The 19425-nt window shown below is 39.2% G+C and overlaps 1 protein-coding gene across 15 annotated transcripts in view; it reads left to right on the top strand.

Moving 5' to 3' along the window:
- Positions 1-19425, top strand: part of GRID1 (glutamate ionotropic receptor delta type subunit 1) — a 911822-nt gene that overhangs the window by 857782 nt on the left and 34615 nt on the right. For all 15 annotated transcript variants that reach the window (XM_072995117.2, XM_072995121.2, XM_078390967.1 and 12 more), the window contains exon 14: positions 14225-14391. In XM_072995117.2, coding sequence (XP_072851218.1) covers positions 14225-14391 — 167 coding nt within the window. The remainder of the gene's footprint in view (positions 1-14224; positions 14392-19425) is intronic.

The raw sequence follows: 19425 nt of genomic DNA, 5'->3' as shown, positions 1-19425 counted from the left end.
AGATTAGACCACTGCAATGCGCTCTACGTAGGGCTACCTTTGAGTCTGCTGCGGAAATTACAGGTGGTGCAGAATGAGGCGGCCAGATTACTTAGTGGTGTGAAAAAACACCAACATATTTCACCCACTCTGGTCGCATTACATTGGCTACCCATCCGATTCCGCATCGACTTCAAAGTGTTGATGCTTACCTATAAAGCCCTAAACAGTTTAGGGCATCGATACTTGGTGGAACGCCTACTCCCACCAAGATCTGTGTCACTCGTGCGAGCCAGGAGGTGAGGCTGAGGAGCCTAACGCTGAGGGAGGCCCAGAAGGAAAAGACAAGAAACCGGGCCTTCTCGGCGGTGGCTCCTCACCTCTGGAACAACTTACCTCCTGAGATTCGCGGGGCTCCCTCACTGGGTACTTTTTAAAAGCAATTAAAAACTTGGATGTTTCAGCAGGCCTTTCCATCACATAACTCATGACCTCTTTCTTTCCTTCTTTACTGTTCTATGTTTTGTGTTTTGGCATCGTAATGTAGTGTTTTTATGATTTAGAACTGTTTATTTACATTGTTTACTGTATTATTTTTAAGGTTGTTAGGCGCCTAGTGTGGTCCTCACTTGACCAGATAGGTGGGATATAAATAAATAAATAAATAAATAAATAAATAAATAAATAAATAAAGAAATAAATAAATAAATAAATAAATAAATAAATAAATAAATAAATAAATAAATAAATAAATAAATAAATAAATAAATAAATAATGGATATCTGTTTGGGGAAGTGAGTGAGTGAGTGAGTGAGTGAGTGAGTGAGTGAGTGAGTGAGTGAGTGAGTGAGTGAAAGTATTTAGCTAAGCCAGTGGTTCCTGATCTTGGGTCCGTTTATGTTCTTGAACTGTGACTCCCAGAAATCCTGTCCAGCACAGATAGTGGTGAAGGCTTCTGAGAATTTTAGTCCAAGAACATCCAGAGACCCAAGGTTGGGAACCACTGAGTATTTAGTATTAGATCCCTGATCAATGTTTTTTTTCTTAGATTACAATTCCCAGAATCTCACAGCCAAATGGCAACTAGTAATAGTGACGGAGGGTTCTGGAAATTTTAACAAATGAATAAACAAACAAAAAGATCCCACCCCCAGCTTTGATCTAGAGTACATTGTGAAGCTACTGCAAGTGTTCCACATCATGAATTTCATTCTTGTACCATTGAATCCTACATCAACTTTAATGAGCCTTATATCATGCCCTTATATCCACATATCCCTTAATAAGTCTACTTGGTGGTTTCCTTTACACATTCAATCTAGGGATATTGTTTTAATTAGCTGTGGTCTCCCTGGGTCAGATATATGAATTTCAGACTTTTCAATTGGTTTTCTCATTAACTGCACTCTCATTTTTTCATGTTTCCAACCACAAAAAGAAACAGTGGGATAGAGAGAGGAAGTAGAACAAAACTGACTTTGAATATTTGGATATTTTGCATCAGTCATGCTGAAGCAAAATAATTCAGTGCATCTCTTGAGGATTCCTATAAAAAATGACCACATCTGAAATGTCCTTAATGTCCGATAATGTGGCAGCTTACATATACTGTATACTACAGTTGATCTAGAAACTGGGTATGGAGAAAGAGTTAGACAGAGAAAACATGCATTCCTTTGTGTCTTAGGAATGTGAAGAATCCTTGCGAGATTTCTAATTTTTGATGACTGGAACAGGCTGTCAGGGATTGGTTAACCCCTGCAAGATTTGAGAGAGAGGGCAGTGTACCTGTTCCCTTCTTCACGAGAGGCTTCTGTATTTTGTGCAAAACAAGTTTCTTACCATTTCTGAAGCTAGCCCATGTGTACAAACATCACCAGCGCAGGAGGACTGACTGATTGATCCAAGAGCTACAAACAGACTGTCTAATCCACTCCTTTTTAGAAGTCCATGCAGCAAGACAGCAGTTATTGTAGATGGTGCAAAAACATAATTCACAATGTCTGCAAAAAAATTATTCTTGCAAATGAGAAAGAATTGACCCAAAGATTGATTTTTTAAAATCTCCTTATTTTAAGGTGTGTGTTTGTGTGTGTGTGTCAGAGAGAGAGAGAGAGAGAGAGAGAGAGAAAATGAGTATGTGTTGTGTGTGTGTGTGTTTATGTCTAGATCTAGTTTTGGAAAAGTCTTATCTCATCATCTAGACATGACAGCAATATTGTAGCCTAACATCCTGCCAGCAAGTTGTGTAGAAGTATATATGAATGAAGCAGGGTCATTTCCATTCATTCCCCATATCCTGGCAAAGAAATGATTGTGTGATTGCAGGTTCTTTTATTTACTAACTCACATCATACAGCTGCATCTGCTGTGAACATCTTTTTGTGATTTGGGGCTGTACAGTTTAATAGTAATTGTTATATGTGCATAATTGCTTATTACCATATAATGGCCTATCTTTATGTCAGATGCAAAACTCAAGAGGGTCATACACAGACTATTGTATATATCCATTACAGATACTTCTGCTTATTATAAATATATTTATTTAATATTATTGTTTTAGCAACCTATTGGCAAACTGCTTAGAATATGCCATTGTGAGGATTTACAGTAGATCTGGTGTGTTGTTTAAATTTGTATCATAATAACATTGAAAACTTAAGTGTGATATTTTTAAAAAGCACTAATTGTGGAATGAATGACTTTTTAAAATATTTAGCTCAATAAATTTTGTTGAAAAACCTGAAATGACCTAGATTGCCCCCTCAGTAAATCCTACTGTAAACCAGGGCCAATATTTAATAATATGGTCAAATGAAATATAGTACCCATATTTTAAATGGCATTCTTCACAGCTCATTGGGTGCTTCAAATAAACACAAAAGTTGCTCATGTCAAATAAAGTGTCTACAAACTGCATTTTTGAGAAGAAAGCTAACATTAGCAAATTTAATAGAAGAAACATTGCCATGAGTGAAAAAAAATGAAATGCAATCAAATTAAATAAGTTTTCTGTTTGAAATACCAATCCCCTTGAACAGTAGTTCCTAACATTTTTTGGCTCATGACCCCCTTTTATTATAACCAAGTACCCTGCAGCCTTCCTGCCATGTTTGCATAAAACAGCATTTTTAATATGGTAAAGAAAACAAATAAAAATGCATTTTTAGAAAATAATTCTAGTCTAATATTTAATGTAATGTTTGTGCCACCAGCTTTAAAATTTGCAGCTGAACCCACTGCAGAAGAGGCAAGCTGTTTGTTTCTATGTCCCCCTCTTAGGAGATTTTTTGTGTGGGGGGTTTCCCTTCTTTCCTTTGGTGTGTGTGTTTCTCACACACCTACTGTGATTTCCCTGTATCTTCAGAGTTTGATATAAATTCCCCCAGGAACTCCTTTCCAGATTTACAGTTTTATGATTCTGTGAGATGACAGTTCATTCATCCTGTCTCCATGGTTCCCATTCATAGATGTTACAACAGATTTTGGACCTGTGCCTGCACAAAGTAGAAATATTTGGTGGGTTTAGATGGCTTTAAAATCTAACTCTCTCGTGGGACTGCAGGGAACCACTTCAGATGGCATTCTTGTAAATATGTGGTCCCTTCCCTCTGCTCATCTCTTCATTACTTTGTCAATGGGTGGAACCATCTATATCTGTAAACATTCCTGTGTTTGCAGAATACAGCAGAGGGCCTCCTCTGTTGCTGCTCTCAGACTTTGGGACTCCCTGTGGGAGGGAGTGGGAAAAAGTCAGGCTAACCCCATCTTTGCTGTCCTTCTTCCTCTCTATCCAGGCAACCTTTGCCTTAGTAACTAACTGCTTGAGAGGGGTTTTTCAATGGATTGTTGTGCCTTACTGCTTTGAATGTGCTTTTGGTCTTGCTTCTGTCACCCAATTTCTATTGTCATATTTGTTGGATGCTTTGTGATTATTAACACTAAATATTGTCTTTAAATGATGTAAGCGGGTTGGTCTTTTTTTAAAGTGAAAGGTGGGGTAAAATAAATAAATAAATAAATAAATAAATAAATAAATAAATAAATAAATAAATAAATAAATAAATAAATAAATAAATAAATAAATAAATAAATAAATAAAGATTCTGTAACACCTGTGGTATAAGGCCAGGCTGCTCAGTCAGTACTATGCTATTTCATTGTTTCAAAGCTCAGCGTTTTCTAACGCTGGCAGAAAGCACACCAAACCACTTCTTCTGTAAAGTGCTCAGGGAAAGAAATTCTTTTTAGATAGTGCTGACAATGTCATTCCATTTTTAGCTCCAGAGTTAATTTGAACTGCAAATAACAGTCTCAACAAATCACCAGTTTCTCATTATGGAAACACAGAAATTACCTATCTGATATAAATTTGTCACTGAAATGCGTGTGAAACTGCTATTATTGTGTTGGACTTCCATGCTGGACACAACACATTTCCTTCTAGTTCCAGCTTTGCATGAAAATTGGCCTTTCCTCTCTCAAACATCTTTCATTCACTTGCAGCTTAGACTATTGCCACTTAAAACCAATTGTCATGGCTCAACATTCTTTTCCAAACCCAGAGTAAGTCATGCCCAAAGACTGTAAAGTCAGGGGGATATGTTCACATATTATGTTAATAAGCAAAAGAAAAGAAAAGAAAAGAAAAGAAAAGAAAAGGAAGGAAGGAAGGAAGGAAGGAAGGAAGGAAGGAAGGAAGGAAGGAAGGAAGGAAGGAAGGAAGGAAGGAAGGAAGGAAGGAGGAGGAAGGAAGGAAGGAAGGAAGGAAGGAAGGAAGGAAGGAAGGAAGGAAGGAAGGAAGGAAGGAAGGAAGGAAGAAAGAAAGAAAGAAAGAAAGAAAGAAAGAAAGAAAGAAAGAAAGAAAGAAAGAAAGAAAGAAAGAAAGAAAGAAAGAAATAGCTGCAAGAAAAAGTTGCAATTTTTTTTTAAAACTCAATTTCTTTCCTGCCTGACAAGAAACCTTTATCTTGATTTTCCTTGCTTTATACTCACAACATCCTATTCATACTGATGCCCTTTCTTGTCTTTAAGACTCCTCATAAGGTGGGGCAGTGCAGATCTTGGAGTGGGAAACATGGTTTGTACTATTTAGTTCATTGATGATCCTGTTGCCTGGCAACAGCTTTATTTTCCTGCGCTGTCCCATACCTGACTAACTTAACACTTGAGAAATGTTGATGCAAAAATCCCAAGTTAATTTAAACACTAATTAAATTGCCTACCTACATTAGAAAATGGCCAACTTAATTGAATACTTAATTGATGGTAATATTTTAGTGCCAATCTCTGGTTGTGGGCCACTCCTATAGATTAATAGTGGAATTATATTAGCCCAAACAACATGCTCAAGCCCAAACTCTCTCTCTCTCTGTGGATCGGTGTTTCTCTTCTCAGCTATGAACCTCATATATCCTCACTTGTGCAATAGATAAATGCCTCTTAGTATGAAGCCATGTGATGGTAAGTTAGTGACTAAATAAAGAGGAGGTGTGGAGTGGGGAACTGGATCAGGATCACTGCTGCTTTCTTCACCTATGACCTCCATGTGTTTAAGATCCTGTTTGGACAGTGACCTGCATACCTCAATGCATGAAGCGTCTTGGATGTGGTTTGTGCCCTTCAAAAGATGGAGCAGTTTCTCTCCCTGGCCATAATAATTCCTGAAGACATTCAGAGTTTCAGTGCATATGAATAGTTCAACAATAACTGTACTTAGACATCCTAACAAATGCCTGAACGTTTTGTTGTCTAAAATGTTTTAGCAGTTGATCTACCTGACCTGTAGTAGAATGTTTCATCTGTTCAAAAGCACAAAAATATTTTACTGCTCCATAATTTACCACAACAGATCAGAGTGCCTCTTCTCATTCTGATATGTTTGTTTCACTAGCCATATCCTTTGCTAAACATGCCCATCCGTTACTATTACTTGCTTCATATCTTTTGAAAGATCACTGTAGTACAAATACTGTCTTACAATCTACTTTATCTCTCACTGTCAGAATGTAGCATGTTTCCTTAATACCATGACATGAAATTTACAAAGTAAATACCACTAGGTGGTTTCTCACACACACACACACACACACACACACACACACACACACACACACACACACACACACACACACACACACACACACACACACACACACACACACACACAGAGTTGTTCAAAAAATTGCTATTTCGTTGATTCATGTTGTACGGACCAACGCTTCTGACAAATACAAATCAATGAATTTTTAGCAATTTTTAATTGATTGATTGATTAGGCTATAAATTAGTCCCCCTGGGCATGTAGAGACACCAACATTGCAGGGATGCTTCCCCTGACTCTCCTCTACAATATCTCCAATTTTGTTGAAGATTGGGTTTCCCCAAGCCAGCTGCAAAAGGACACTTTTGGACACTTTTGTGGGTGTATAACTCAGTTGCCTGATACCCAATCTTCAACAAACATGCAGGGCTTGTAGAGGAGAGTAGGGGTAATCAGCCTTGCAATTCTGGTGTCTCTGGGTGCTTGGAGGCTTGTTTTATAGGGTTTTAAAGGCAAAAATGAATCAACAAATGGATTCATTGATTTGTCAGAAAAAAACATTATTTTTTTTAATTTGACATTTGTCAACCTTGACAAATCACAAATCAAAATGAATCACCATTTTTCTGATTCATGCCCATCTCCAGTTGTGGGGCATTTCATAGAATGTCCCTCTAAATTCCTCCAATGTTAATTTTAACTGGATAGGACCCTATAAAAATATGCTTCATAATTTGTTCTTATAACTTTTTGGTGTTATGGTTGTCCAACATACACACTAAAATGAATCTTAATGTTTAATGTTAAACTTTGCTGCTGTCAGAGGACAATTGATAAGGGTCTATTTGTTGAATACAAGGCAATATACTTTCATACCTTAACAATCCCCCACGTTATTGAGACTGAGCAACTCAGTAAACTTAACACAGAGCTGGGCACTTTTGTGCCCCTGGATTTCAAGGGGCTTAAAAGTACTTATCTCTGTGTTGGATTGTAGTCTATTTATTTTTTTTGTGCCTAATTCTCACTGCAGCTCTCAGAAATCCAATATGAAGTAATGAAGAGGGCAATGGCAACCTGGTCAAAAACCTGATTACTGCCTAAATTTGTAACACACACTGGTGCGTGAGCTTTTCAAGAAGAAACTCTGTCCCTGCCACACACAGCTTGTATAGCAGAGATTGGAACAGCCGTGTTCCAATGTCTTCAGGCATTGGCTTCTCATGGGAATGCAATGCCTATGGATGATAATATTTCCCCAAGCACCTATGGTGCAAATAGGAAGCATACTGTAGAGACGGGTGATCGTTCCTGCTGGCAGATTGGAGGCTCAAGATTGCTGGTGACAGTTAAAAGCCTTGAAGCAAGAGAGAGAGAAAAAATAGATGGAAATAAACATGTCTGATGGAAACATGTTTCCGAGACACAAAACCATGCTAGGCAGCTGGCAGAGTGAACTGGCATCTCACAGTCTGCAGCAGACTTTTTATTTGGCCGGTATCATGGGTGAGGACTGGCCAAAGATTTTTGCTGCCCGAGGCACCCTTGCCATCTAAGTCAAAATTCATAGTATCCCACACCACCTGTGTTATTTTCATCCATGGGACAGAAAATCCCACAAGTGTTCCTCTCCATTTCCTGGCAGTAAAAATGCAGTGTTAAAGTAACTAATAATGTGCTACCCTTTCTGGAGACACAAAATCTGCCACCTGAGTCAGCTCCCTCATTCTTCCTTGTGGTAGGACTGCCCAGAAAGTGACCAAACTCTATCCTTGTTCAGACTTCACCTGAACACATGGAGGACTCGGTGGTGAGGATGCTGATCCCACTCACCTCCTAATTTCCTCACACATTTTGGCAGATCTGTGGAGGTTTCTGTAGCCATGTTTAGCTGATCATGGTCATAAAACATGTTACAAACCTGATACAATCAGGAATCCTGATAAGGCTGGGAACTCTGTAAACACCTTCAGCCAAACACAATTATAGATCTCTCTTCAGACATTTGCATTCAATGCGCAAATGCCTATGATGCTACTGAGGAAGATGCTTGGGACAGGGTTTACTTGTGCATTGAGACCACTGCTATATATTTAGTCCTCACACATTCAGCCAAATACTGAACACGGCTTTTGTCATGTATGCCATAATATTGCTGTGGGTGGGGTTTATATTATATCCAGATGGTAACAGGCAGGCTCATTAGCTTGGATGTACCCTTTAGCTGTTTGTGCTTCTCCTATGATATGTTCCTGCCTGCTCCCAAGTAGAGCAGGCTAGAAGCAAGCATACAGTAAACCACAAAGAGGGATGGAGACGTGCTGCAATGATTACAACCTCACTGCAGCAGAGGAGAAAGGCAGTATCTTATCTTTGATTGCTAATGGAAGATAAGACCAATAGAAAGATGATAGGCTGGACAGAGACCTCCCATAAGCTGAGGTAGGCCTAGAGGCTAGAGATCCTCTGTACCTGTTATAATATTTACTACTATGGATACTTACTACCACTTAATACTATAGCAATTACATCATCCATAGGGATGGGGAAAAGAATTAAGAGATAAGATTCTTGACTAAACTAGCCATATTGTGCCTCCCAATAGTTACTGTGAGACAAAGTTCTCTTTACCTCAGAAATCCACATATTCCCAAGACTCGTGATGCATGTTGTTGGGGGAAATATCCAAAAATTAATGTGTGTATTTTTTGGAAAAGTGAAAAATGCATCAACTGGAATGAAGTGTACAAACACACTTTAGTAAATGAAGAAAAATGTACAAAATTCATATAAAATTGTATGGTAAACGCTTGTGAATTTCCATGATGGGGTGGAGGTGGGATGCAACCTGATGCAGACAGAATGGGACAAGAATTTGAGTGGAATTCAGAGAAACCCATTGAAAGAGATTGAATTTTTCACACATCCCTGACTACCTATTATTTTGCCTGACACTCACAACCACATCAATTTTAATTCCTTTTTTTGGACTCAGAGTATATAGGACAAAGAGAAAAAGGAAAATACGTTCTGAGGGAACTTTTGAAGAAGTTAAGTGAATGTAGCAGTAACTTAACTTCTGTCAACTTCATGTTGTCCTGCAGTAGATATGTCCAGAGGTCCAGGGTTTTTTGTAGGGGGACTCCCTCATTTCAGACTGATGGAGGAGGGTGCTCTCTGCTTAGACCACAGATTACCAGTGGCCATTAGGCCATTAGTGGTCCCTACCAAACTGCCTTGAAGAGCCAAGAGATTTCCACATCCTTGCTCAAACTGATCATTCAGAGTTAAGAAGTTAAGACACTTGCTTTCTCTATACTGTAATACAGTTCATTTTGTACTGCTGACAATGGATTCATTTTTGTATCCTTTTTTGCATCACATAATAATTCAGTGTCCTGTCCTCAACAACTCAAGCCTTTAGTTAGTCAATCTATCTCGTATTTGGTCATCCTCTTTTCCTGCTGCCTTTAAACTTGTTTGCCATTATTGTCTTTTCGAGATAATCTTGCCTTCTCAGGATGTTCTGAAAAGAGGACGGCCTCAGTTTCAACATTTTTGCCTCCAGAGATAATTCAGGATTGATTTGATCTAGGACTTGCTTGTTTGTCTTTCTGGCAGTCCGGGGTATCCATAAAACTCTGCTCCAGCATTACATAGAAGTTTCCACTTGCTTTTTCTCTTGGCATGCCTCATCTGACTTCCCAGCTTTTTGCTTCCTGCAGGATGCAAGGGCTGCCACAATACAAGACCTCACCTTTGACAACTGTACTTTGTTGTTGAACTTGTTCGTTTTCATTCTGCCACTTCATTGCAGTTGAGTGACTGCTCACTCACATTTTTGTCTTTTGAAATGCCAGCTTCGAATTCATCACACTGTAATCAGAATTCATGAAACAGTGTAATCATTTCTAGGCAAGCATGCTTAAAAGAAACCAGTCTAATTACCCAGGTTGCTAAAAGGTAGCAGTTGATACAGCTATGGTGTAAATCTCTTGTGGTGTGCCCTGTTTTAAGTCAGTTTAACTCCTAACCCGTTTAATGTAAAGAATTCTAGGAATTGCAGTTTGATGAGTCAGTGGATTGAAGATGTTCTGTTGGAGATGCCTAGCCCCTCTTACCCACATATCACTTTTTAATCAGTCCTTGCTGGGGAAAAACAAAGAATGTTTAAAGGGTTTTGAGAACTGATCTATATGTGATGCATCTAGTTTCCCTGCCTCACTCCTATAATGGCTAGTAGCAGCTTTGTCTACAGTATTTACCATAATATCTAGTAGAGGGCTTTTATGTCTTTGTATCTATATTAACATCCATATGAACCTGGTGACAAATGGCAAGTGAAACTCTACTACACTTTACAGAGCTGGATGGAGAAACTCAAATTGTGGCCATTTTCACCAGGACCCAATTGGAACAGCATTGAATTTGGTCCTCAATCCAAATGTAGAAGCTGCCTTAAAGAAAAATAATAAAAAATGTGCATGTGCCAATGGGGTTCACTGGTGATCCACAGTTTGACAGCACATTCATCTCTCTTAAATGTGTTGTTTTTAAAGATTGGGTATCTTGAGAGCCTGCATTTATGATTGCTCATTTATTTGCATTAGATTCTCCAGCCCATCTGTTCCACTGTGCTTTGTACATTCGCTTGAGACTTAAGAACACATTATTTAAATACATTAGGAAGTCATTGATTACTTTAACCCAGCAAAGTGATCATTTCCTACCCCTTACTCACTAAATTCCTATCCAGAGATACTTCTTACATCTTATGCTAATGAAAATGATTTACATTCATCATACACGCAGCATGCAGTCACTGTTTGGAATCCCAATTAAGGTTGACATTTGCGTACGAGCTGTGTAGGTGTGTACTCATATAAGTCAATATTAGCCACAAGTAAAATTAGCGGGCAAATGCAGCGCCTTTCCACTATCATGACATGAGCTTTCTGTCATTACCTCACTATTTCCCAGATTTCTAAGAGACAATGTTCACTGTTTTTTCTGAAACCAGCTTCATTCTTGGACTGGCCAAGCTTTACTTTGTTAGCACTGAGGAACACCACAATTTTTAATTAAGAATCAAATAATGTTACTGAACGCATTACTTTAATCAAGTGTAAATATAAAATAATTACTCTTTCAAAGTCATGACAGGTGATTTCTGAATTGAACTGGTATTTACACGTTTTCTCAGCAAGCATTGGCATTAATCCAATATATTTCCTGAAAAATTTTCTCTCAGTTCCAATGTTGGATTTAAAATTTGGTGGGGTAGGGGTAGTAACTGCATATTTGCTTAAACGACAAAAGAGAATTGATCTGACTCATAGAATGGATCAAAAACAGGCTTTTAAACTTTATTTTCTTTGTCAAAGAGCACCTCAATGTTCGGTGAATTTTCAACTGCCTCTGAACGTTCATGTGGTTTTTTTCTTTTTCTTTCTTTCTTGTGAGGTGATGTCAAAACTACCCATGGCTCAGGTAGAACAGTGCAAATGCCCACAAAGACTGGTTTTAAGGCTCCAGGAATTGTGCAGTCCCTGAGCTAGTGGCATGAGGCACCCTTTTAACTGACGTGGGAGAGGTATCCTGAACCAAATAAGATAAAGTTTCCAAAGAGTACATATATTCTGTGATAGGGATGTAGCCAGCAATTTTTTTCAATTCCATCAATTTTTGACATTTCATCCCACTAGGGAATCTCTCCAGGACGTCCACAGATATGGAGAGATTTTTCAGAGCAGCAATGTTGAGAAATGCTGAACACTGTCCCAGTCTCCCCCTCACACACACCAAATCATGCTGTCTTCCTGTGCAGGATGAAGCTAAACTATCCTGCATTGCTTGTTCCTGATTATCCTCTACAGGATTTTTGTCTCTTTGCTGCGTTTCTCAATTCTAAGCTCTTAAACTAGTCCTTTTCAAAAGTTTTTGTTTAAAGATGTCATGAACCAGGAAAACAGGAGTTCATGGTGATTTCTGGTCCATCACTATTCATGAACTTTCACTTACCTTCTGACAAACCTAACTGTGGTGATGGTCTTTGTGGCCCCTGTTTTATTTGGCCCTCACAAAAGCTCATGCCCTTTTTCTTTTCTAGCTACCACCAGGTATTCTCCTAATACCAATTATGTTATACACGTGTGCTGCCAAAACTAAGGGTTATTGAACTTAGGAATCAGAGGTTTAATTAACAAATATTCTTTTATTGTCAAGTAAATCATAAAGGTAAATCACGTATGAACTGTATCAGGTATTAACATGGATTGGATTATGTATGCAATCACTTTTATTCCAAATTACTCTATACTTTTACTCAATATCTCTCTTATAGTACTTATAACTTCATTCCTGCTTGTTCAATATATTTTAACCTTCTCAATTCCCTCTCCTAACACTCTCAGTTCAATTCTCTAACCTTCTTCTTCTCACTTCTAAACCCTAACTGCCATTTCACATCTCCAGCTGTCTCTCTAACTCCGCCCCTCCTGCCCTATCCTTGGCTCCTTCCTCTTGAGCTTCTGTGATGGACAGGCAGGAAATGATGTCACCTGTTGGCATTTCGCTACACTAACCATGTTGTGATTTGTGAAATCTGGGACTTCCAGGAGCGGTAGAATGTCCCAAACATGAGGTAGAGAGGCCAAACTCACAGCTTGACCTCAGCTGACCCTCCCCCCCACCTCCTCCAAGTTTGGTGAAGATTGGATGTGAGCTGTCTGAGTTACATCTCCCCCTAGCACTGTTGAAGAGCACTTTCCTGGGGGAAGCTGATTTGGGGGTTATAACCTGGATGTCACAAATCCAATCTTCACCAAACTTGGCAGAGTTGTGGATGAGAGTTAGCTGAAGGCTCACTGAGAGTTTGGAATGTCTAACTCATGCAGGGATGGTTCTACCATGCTTGGAACTCCCAAATCACATGAACAATGAAGCTTGTGAATCACCGCCAATAGTAGTTTGCCATTTCGTTTCATTCTGAGCAGGCACATTTCCCCAAATAGCCTGAAGCGAACCACAAAACAGTGGGGATGGGGTTGCTTCATGGTTTGTTATGTACCCATTTCTAGTTCTGTTAGCCTAAGAGCCTGAAATTGAGAGGAAATGCTGCTAAGGAATCCTATGGAGAATGGTGTCATCTCATGTGTAGTACCTAAGGAACAATGCACAATATATCATTGGAGAAAACTAAGAATATTTCACAGGCCAGGAAACCTTGGGGAAGGGAAGAAAAAAGGCAGAAATTCCTGTAGAAAGTGGTGGAATCAAGAAACATCTGCATTTACATCTTTACTATGTAAGCACCCTGCTCTATAGCTCCTATGCTGGGTAAGACCCCTTGCCCTGCTATTAATGCTTATTAATGTTGATAAGTAAGGGGAAACTTTATAAACGGAAGCAGCATACTTTTGAATATCAGAAGCTGAGAACTGACAAGAAGGAAAGGTGATTATTGTTTTGGCTTACTTATGACTGGTCACAAGCATTTGGCTGACTGGTGTTGGGGAAAAAACATGGTGAGTTGCATAGTCTTTGGTTCAGTTATCAAGTTGATTCTTAATTTCCTGTCCATATCTGAAATGTATGCTGGAGGGCTGTTTCAATAGCAGGCCACCAAAAATTTGTGAAAACATGCCCTTAGTAGAAAGCATAGTATTTCAGAGTCCTGATTCCTTAAAATGTTACCTGAACATTCTGAGAAGTAATAAAATTGCTATTGAATTGCTATTGAATTGAACTGAAAATGAAATTTGAAGTAAATTTGAAGAGAGAGCACTTTAACTGAGCTATCTGAAGGATGTTCAACGATAACTGATATTAATTTTTTTGAGGTGATGCATATGGATGTGTGTTATAAATGTTTTTTTTTTTTTTTTGCTTTTAGTTAAACTCTGTTTGAAAATTAATGACATTTTCTGGGGCATTTTGAATATCATTATGCTATGCAGTGAAATTGGAATCTTTTGACTCTGGCAAAATAACTGTAATTTTGTTGGAATCTCAAAGATTTTTTTAAATTAAAATGAATGAGATTTCCGTATTCAATGAATGAACACTTTTTAAGAGGGTTATAAAAGTCTGTCATGAATGGTGTGAGTGGATCTAACAGAACAAATTTAGGTCTAGGAGTTGTCTTCAGAGCTCACTTTTTAAACTGTTGTTATTAATATTCTGGATGTTTCTTACAGGCAAAGAAAGGCAACTATGCATTCTTGTGGGATATTGCAGTAGTGGAATATGCAGCATTGACAGATGACGAGTGTTCAGTAACAGTAATCGGAAACAGCATCAGTAGCAAAGGATATGGGATAGCACTCCAGCATGGCAGTCCTTACAGGGATATCTTCTCCCAAAGGTAATACTAAGCAGTCTTCCTTGAACCCATTATCAAGGATCCTGTTTGCTGGTGTTTAGAGCTTTGCTGAAGAGCTGTTATTTGCAAGTAGTATGTTATCATTGTGTCCCTTCTTCAGGGCCAAAACATGGCCCATCCTGTTTAGCAACTCAGGTGATTTCTATGGGAATGTTAAAGGAGAAGGCCATCAAAGATTTGGCATGCTGAACAGCTCCACTGTTAATACAGCCTTTTCCTGTATAGGGCTGGCTCTAGGATCTGGGACTGTGTGAGAGTGCAATACCCCATTAAAAACAGAAGTTGAGAATTAATGAACACGTTAAAGGAAGTATTATTCATTGGGTGATTGATTATTTGTCCTCCTTATAATCAGAGCTGATTGTATAGCTCTGTGGTTTAGGTATCTGGCTGCAGAGCCAGAGGTTGGCAGTTCGATTCCCCACTGTGCCTCCTGCAAGTAGAGCCAGCCCATGTGGCCTTGGGCAAGCTGCACAGTCCCAGGGCACCCCCAGAAGAATTGAATGGTAAACCACTTCTGAGTATTCTCTACCTGGAAAACCCTGAAATGGGTTGCCATAAGTCTGAATTGACTTTGACAGCATGTAATGACGATGATGATTTATAATGTAAGTATAATGGCAGGAACAATGAGAGATGTTTCTATAAGATCCATTTTATCTGTGGCCCAACAAAAGCCATGGCTTTGCTACTGAGTTCAATGGTCTGGCCTATCCTGTTTGTCTGATTAGTGTACCTGGATAATAACTTTGTTTCTAAACCCTTATTTGTCATGTTAACACATTGCACTCTTTGCTGTACCCTGGAAAATGCCAGTTGTATATGGGATGACCCGTGTGTCCATGGGATTGGTATCCATGGTTTCACTTATCTGGAGACTGAAAATATTGAAAATATACAAAGAGAAAAAACCAGAAACATGTAATTACCAGACCTGGCCAGAGATCATGCTTTGCATAGGGTTTGCTATTATCTGTGGTTTCCAGCATCCAGGGGGAGGGAGGCTTAGAGTGATTCCCTGCAGATATGGGGGTCCTACTGTATTTAAAAAACTTAATGTTTAGATCCACCATTCGGCCTTCCAAGAATTGAAAGTTCTGCTAACAGAAGGACATTCTTATGTTGCATGAGAAGGAAGAAGCAGATCATTAATGTTCCAGCGTCTTCTGTAAGGTCTTATACAACATACCACAGTCTTTAAAATGGACAGTCTTTAAAATGAGGTATTAATTTTGTTAAGGGCATCTCTCTTTGAAAGTTAAATATGAAAATTCCTGGAAGCATAGAAATTTGAAATGATTAAATGAAAAAAGGGAAAGTGCAGTGGGAGAGTGAATAAGATAACATCTTGTGGAATCTCACTAAAACCTTAGATAACTGATTATGGGGAGAGACTTTTTAAGTCACAGGGGAGTGTACTTTGCACTGATAAAGCCCTAAATGATTTGGCACCACATTACCTGACAGAGCGCCTGTTCCCAAGAATATCTGCCTGACCAATTCGAGCCTCTCAGTTCTCACTATTGAGGGTGCCTACCTCGAAGGAAATAAAACCAATGCTAGGAATCGGGCCTTTTCAGCAGTGGCACCCTCCTTGTGGAATGAACCTCTGCTAGAAATTAGACAGGCCACTCCTCCCTACCAACCTTCAGAGGATTATTGAAGACTGAATTGTTTGGGGAAGTCTTTGGCAACATCTGATGTTAATTTTTTTGTGAGCTGTATGCCATATTTTGTATTTTGTATTTGAAGTTATTTTGTTACTCTTTATCTAATATATTGGGATTATATTTGTTTACTCTGTTATGATTTATTGTGATTTAGTTAGAGTTCTTTTGTCAGGCATCAGCAGAGAGTTGCCTTTTTGTTAATATTGATTGATTGGTTAATGAGAATGAGGGTGTTTTCTATAGATTATTTTTTATTGGTTGTATGGGTTGTCTATAGCATGTAAACCACCCCAAGTACTGATTTCACTGTCAGTGGTATATAAATTTAATTGATTAATTAACTGAATTAATTAAAGACCCTTTACCTTTGTGAAAGACTGAGTGGAGATGAAAGATGACAAAACTGAATATGTATCAAGATAGCTGCCTGCAGGGCTTTTTTCCATTCTGTTTGGGGGCATGATTATAGGGACTGTATTAAAATCTACCTATTATACTTCAGAGTTAAGGATATAATGAACACAAATTGTGTTGTGCCTGATGAAAAGGGATGCCTTGACACATCAAAGCATGCTGGTGAAGAGGCTGCCAACGTCTGCCAAATTTCTCACTCCTACACAAACAAAAAGACCAGCACTTCCCCCCAGAATCATCAACGTTCACAAGAAAAATGGAGTCCCCCCCAAAAAATGGTGCATTGTATCAGAAACTATGTATTTTACACAAAAATCTAAGTTTTCTGTGCCCAAGCTACTTCTGTGATTTATTTACAAAAAAGGTCTCATTGTATGAAAAATGGGTGGGGCAGGGACAACAACCCCCAAAATACAACAAATTAAACAAAACAAAACATTACTGTCTCCTGATCTTGCCCAGGAAGGAAGAGGTTTTGAAAATTTTCATCTAAAAAAATGAAATAAGCAAAGATTTACAAGATTTACATTTAGAATTTGCCATTACTCTACTAGTGATGTTTCATGAATGTGGAATTCTGTTCTATGACGTAAAGTGTCATCTGGTTTATTATCGGATTACAGACTCAACAGTATGCCATTGGACTAACATATGGACTACTGCAGAACATGGAGGATTGCAGGCTATGGAACTCTTATGTCTAGCATTGTACCAGGGCAGAACTGAGACGTGTTATTCACTCATAAGAATACAGCACTTGTTTGCTTTAACAAATGCAGATGCATCAGCTAAACAGAAAATCCTTAAATAATGTCTCTTACTAATGCCTTCATGTGCAGTGTGATACTGAGGCCACACCTCTTCATCATTTTCATGAGATGACTATCCCATACATCAGTCACTTCTGGTTCACAGTAGTGTATGCAGTACAGCACATCAGTATAAAACTGTCTGTTACTGCATCCACAAAAACAAGCCCTGACTGCAGGAGTATAACTGCCTTGCTGTTTGCAAGGAAATTTGTCAGATGGTATTCAGCTACTTTCCTGTTGCAAAGCAATACTGAACTGGCAGCACAAATTAAACCCAGAGATCATATTGCAGAAGATCATACTGAGAGATTCTCTTCTGAAGTGACTTCACATCAAGACAGGTGTGTGCATGTGTATTCCTTCACTGTTAGGGCTTGTTTTAGAACAAGTTTGTAACTTCACACCCATAGTGGCCAAGCTTAAAACCAGATAGTATTTATGCAATAGCACTGCCAGTTTTCTTTCCAAAACTATGGGGAACTGCGGCCATGAACAGCTAGAGTACGGTTCATGATTCTATGAGTTTCACTGTAACAAAACTCTTTGAAAGGGTTCACGTTAGAGATGGGGATGAATATAAAAATGGATCATTTTTTCCCCCGACAAATATAACCAATTCGTTAAATATTCGTTAATCCGTATTTGTGGGTTCCAGAGACCCCCATGAATATGAAGGGATGAATATTTACCCATTTTATTCATCCTTCATATTAAAAAAAAATCAAAACACCATTCTGCCTATCAGCTGCTGATCAGCTGCAGAAAGGCAGCCACTACCCCACACAGCCACCCAATACCACAGCCAACCCCACCCCCTTCCTTTCCCTACTTTAGGCCCCATGCCACCCCCAGCAACACCTTCTAACCTAATCCCTGCTGCCGAGGTCTTCTGGCCTCGGAGACACACATGTAAAAATGGAGACCAGCTGCCTTTTGCAAAGATGGTGACTGCAGCTTCATTTAGGGTACGGAAGCTGCAGCTGCCATCTTTGCAAGAGGCAGCCTGGATTCACTTAGCCTGCCTTAAGGGAATCCAGGTTGCCCTTTGCAAAGATGGCAGCTGCAGCTTTCCTACCCTAAATGAAGCTGCAGTCGCCATCTTTGCAAAGGGCAGCCAGTCTCCCTTTTTACACTGTGAAGGCCTGATGGAGACCTCAGTAGCAGCTATTAAGGTAAGGGAGTGTTGGTCGGAGTGGAATGGGGGCTAAGGTAGGGAAAGGAAGGGGGTGTGGGGGTAGGCTGTTGGGGGGGATTGTGTGTGTGGGGCTGCCTATATGCTTCTGATCAGCTGATCGGCGGCCAGTAGGCAGAATGGGCTTCTGTGCCATGTGGTAAACTCTCCTGGGGAGGAACCAATTTTTGCGTGAATAACTGGGATGTCTGATAGCCAATCTTCACCAAAGTTGGTAGGTATGTTGGGGAAAGACATCGGAAGCTCCACTGTGATTTGGGAGTCTCTAAGTACCTGGGGGGAGCTTTCCTGGGGGTCCTCTTTATGACTATATAACTCAGGGGTCCATGCTCCAGTGTTCACCACACTTTCAGGAGTTGTAGGAAAGCATCTGAGGAAGCGTTGCTGCAAATTTGGTGTCTCTAGGTGGTTGGGGGCCGGAGTTATAGCCATTTAAAGTGCAAATTAATCAACAGATCGATCCGTTGATTCGTCAAAGAATATTCATATATTCGTTGATCCGTTAACCTTGTTGAATAATGGATCAAAATGAATCACCATTTTAAAAAAAATTGTCCCCATCTCTAGTTCACGTACTGTGTCTCAACACTAACAGTGCTCCAAGACCATGTTACACTAAGTCTTGCACACCATTGATATTCCTTCTGGTCATGCACCGATGGATCCAACTCAATATGTGAAAAGGCTTTTATATACTGATACTTCATTTCCTTTCCTTTTTTGAAGCTTTTTGAGTCTCAAGTTATTAGTATTGATTTGTACGGACATTTTCAGAGTCCACATCTTGTTTATTGCACAATTGGTATACATTTTCTCTGGTGACACAATTTGTACTGACTGTCAATTTTCATGCTTCCAGCCATGGATTTCGTCTGTGTAGACTTTCCTTGGAGAAAAATAATGCTTACAGCTTTTCCCTCAAATAATT

Source organism: Pogona vitticeps, chromosome 3 (assembly GCF_051106095.1).
Source record: "Pogona vitticeps strain Pit_001003342236 chromosome 3, PviZW2.1, whole genome shotgun sequence".
NCBI lineage: Eukaryota > Metazoa > Chordata > Lepidosauria > Squamata > Agamidae > Pogona > Pogona vitticeps.
Note: the sequence above shows the minus strand (reverse complement) of the source record. Positions and strands in the feature narration are given on the sequence as shown.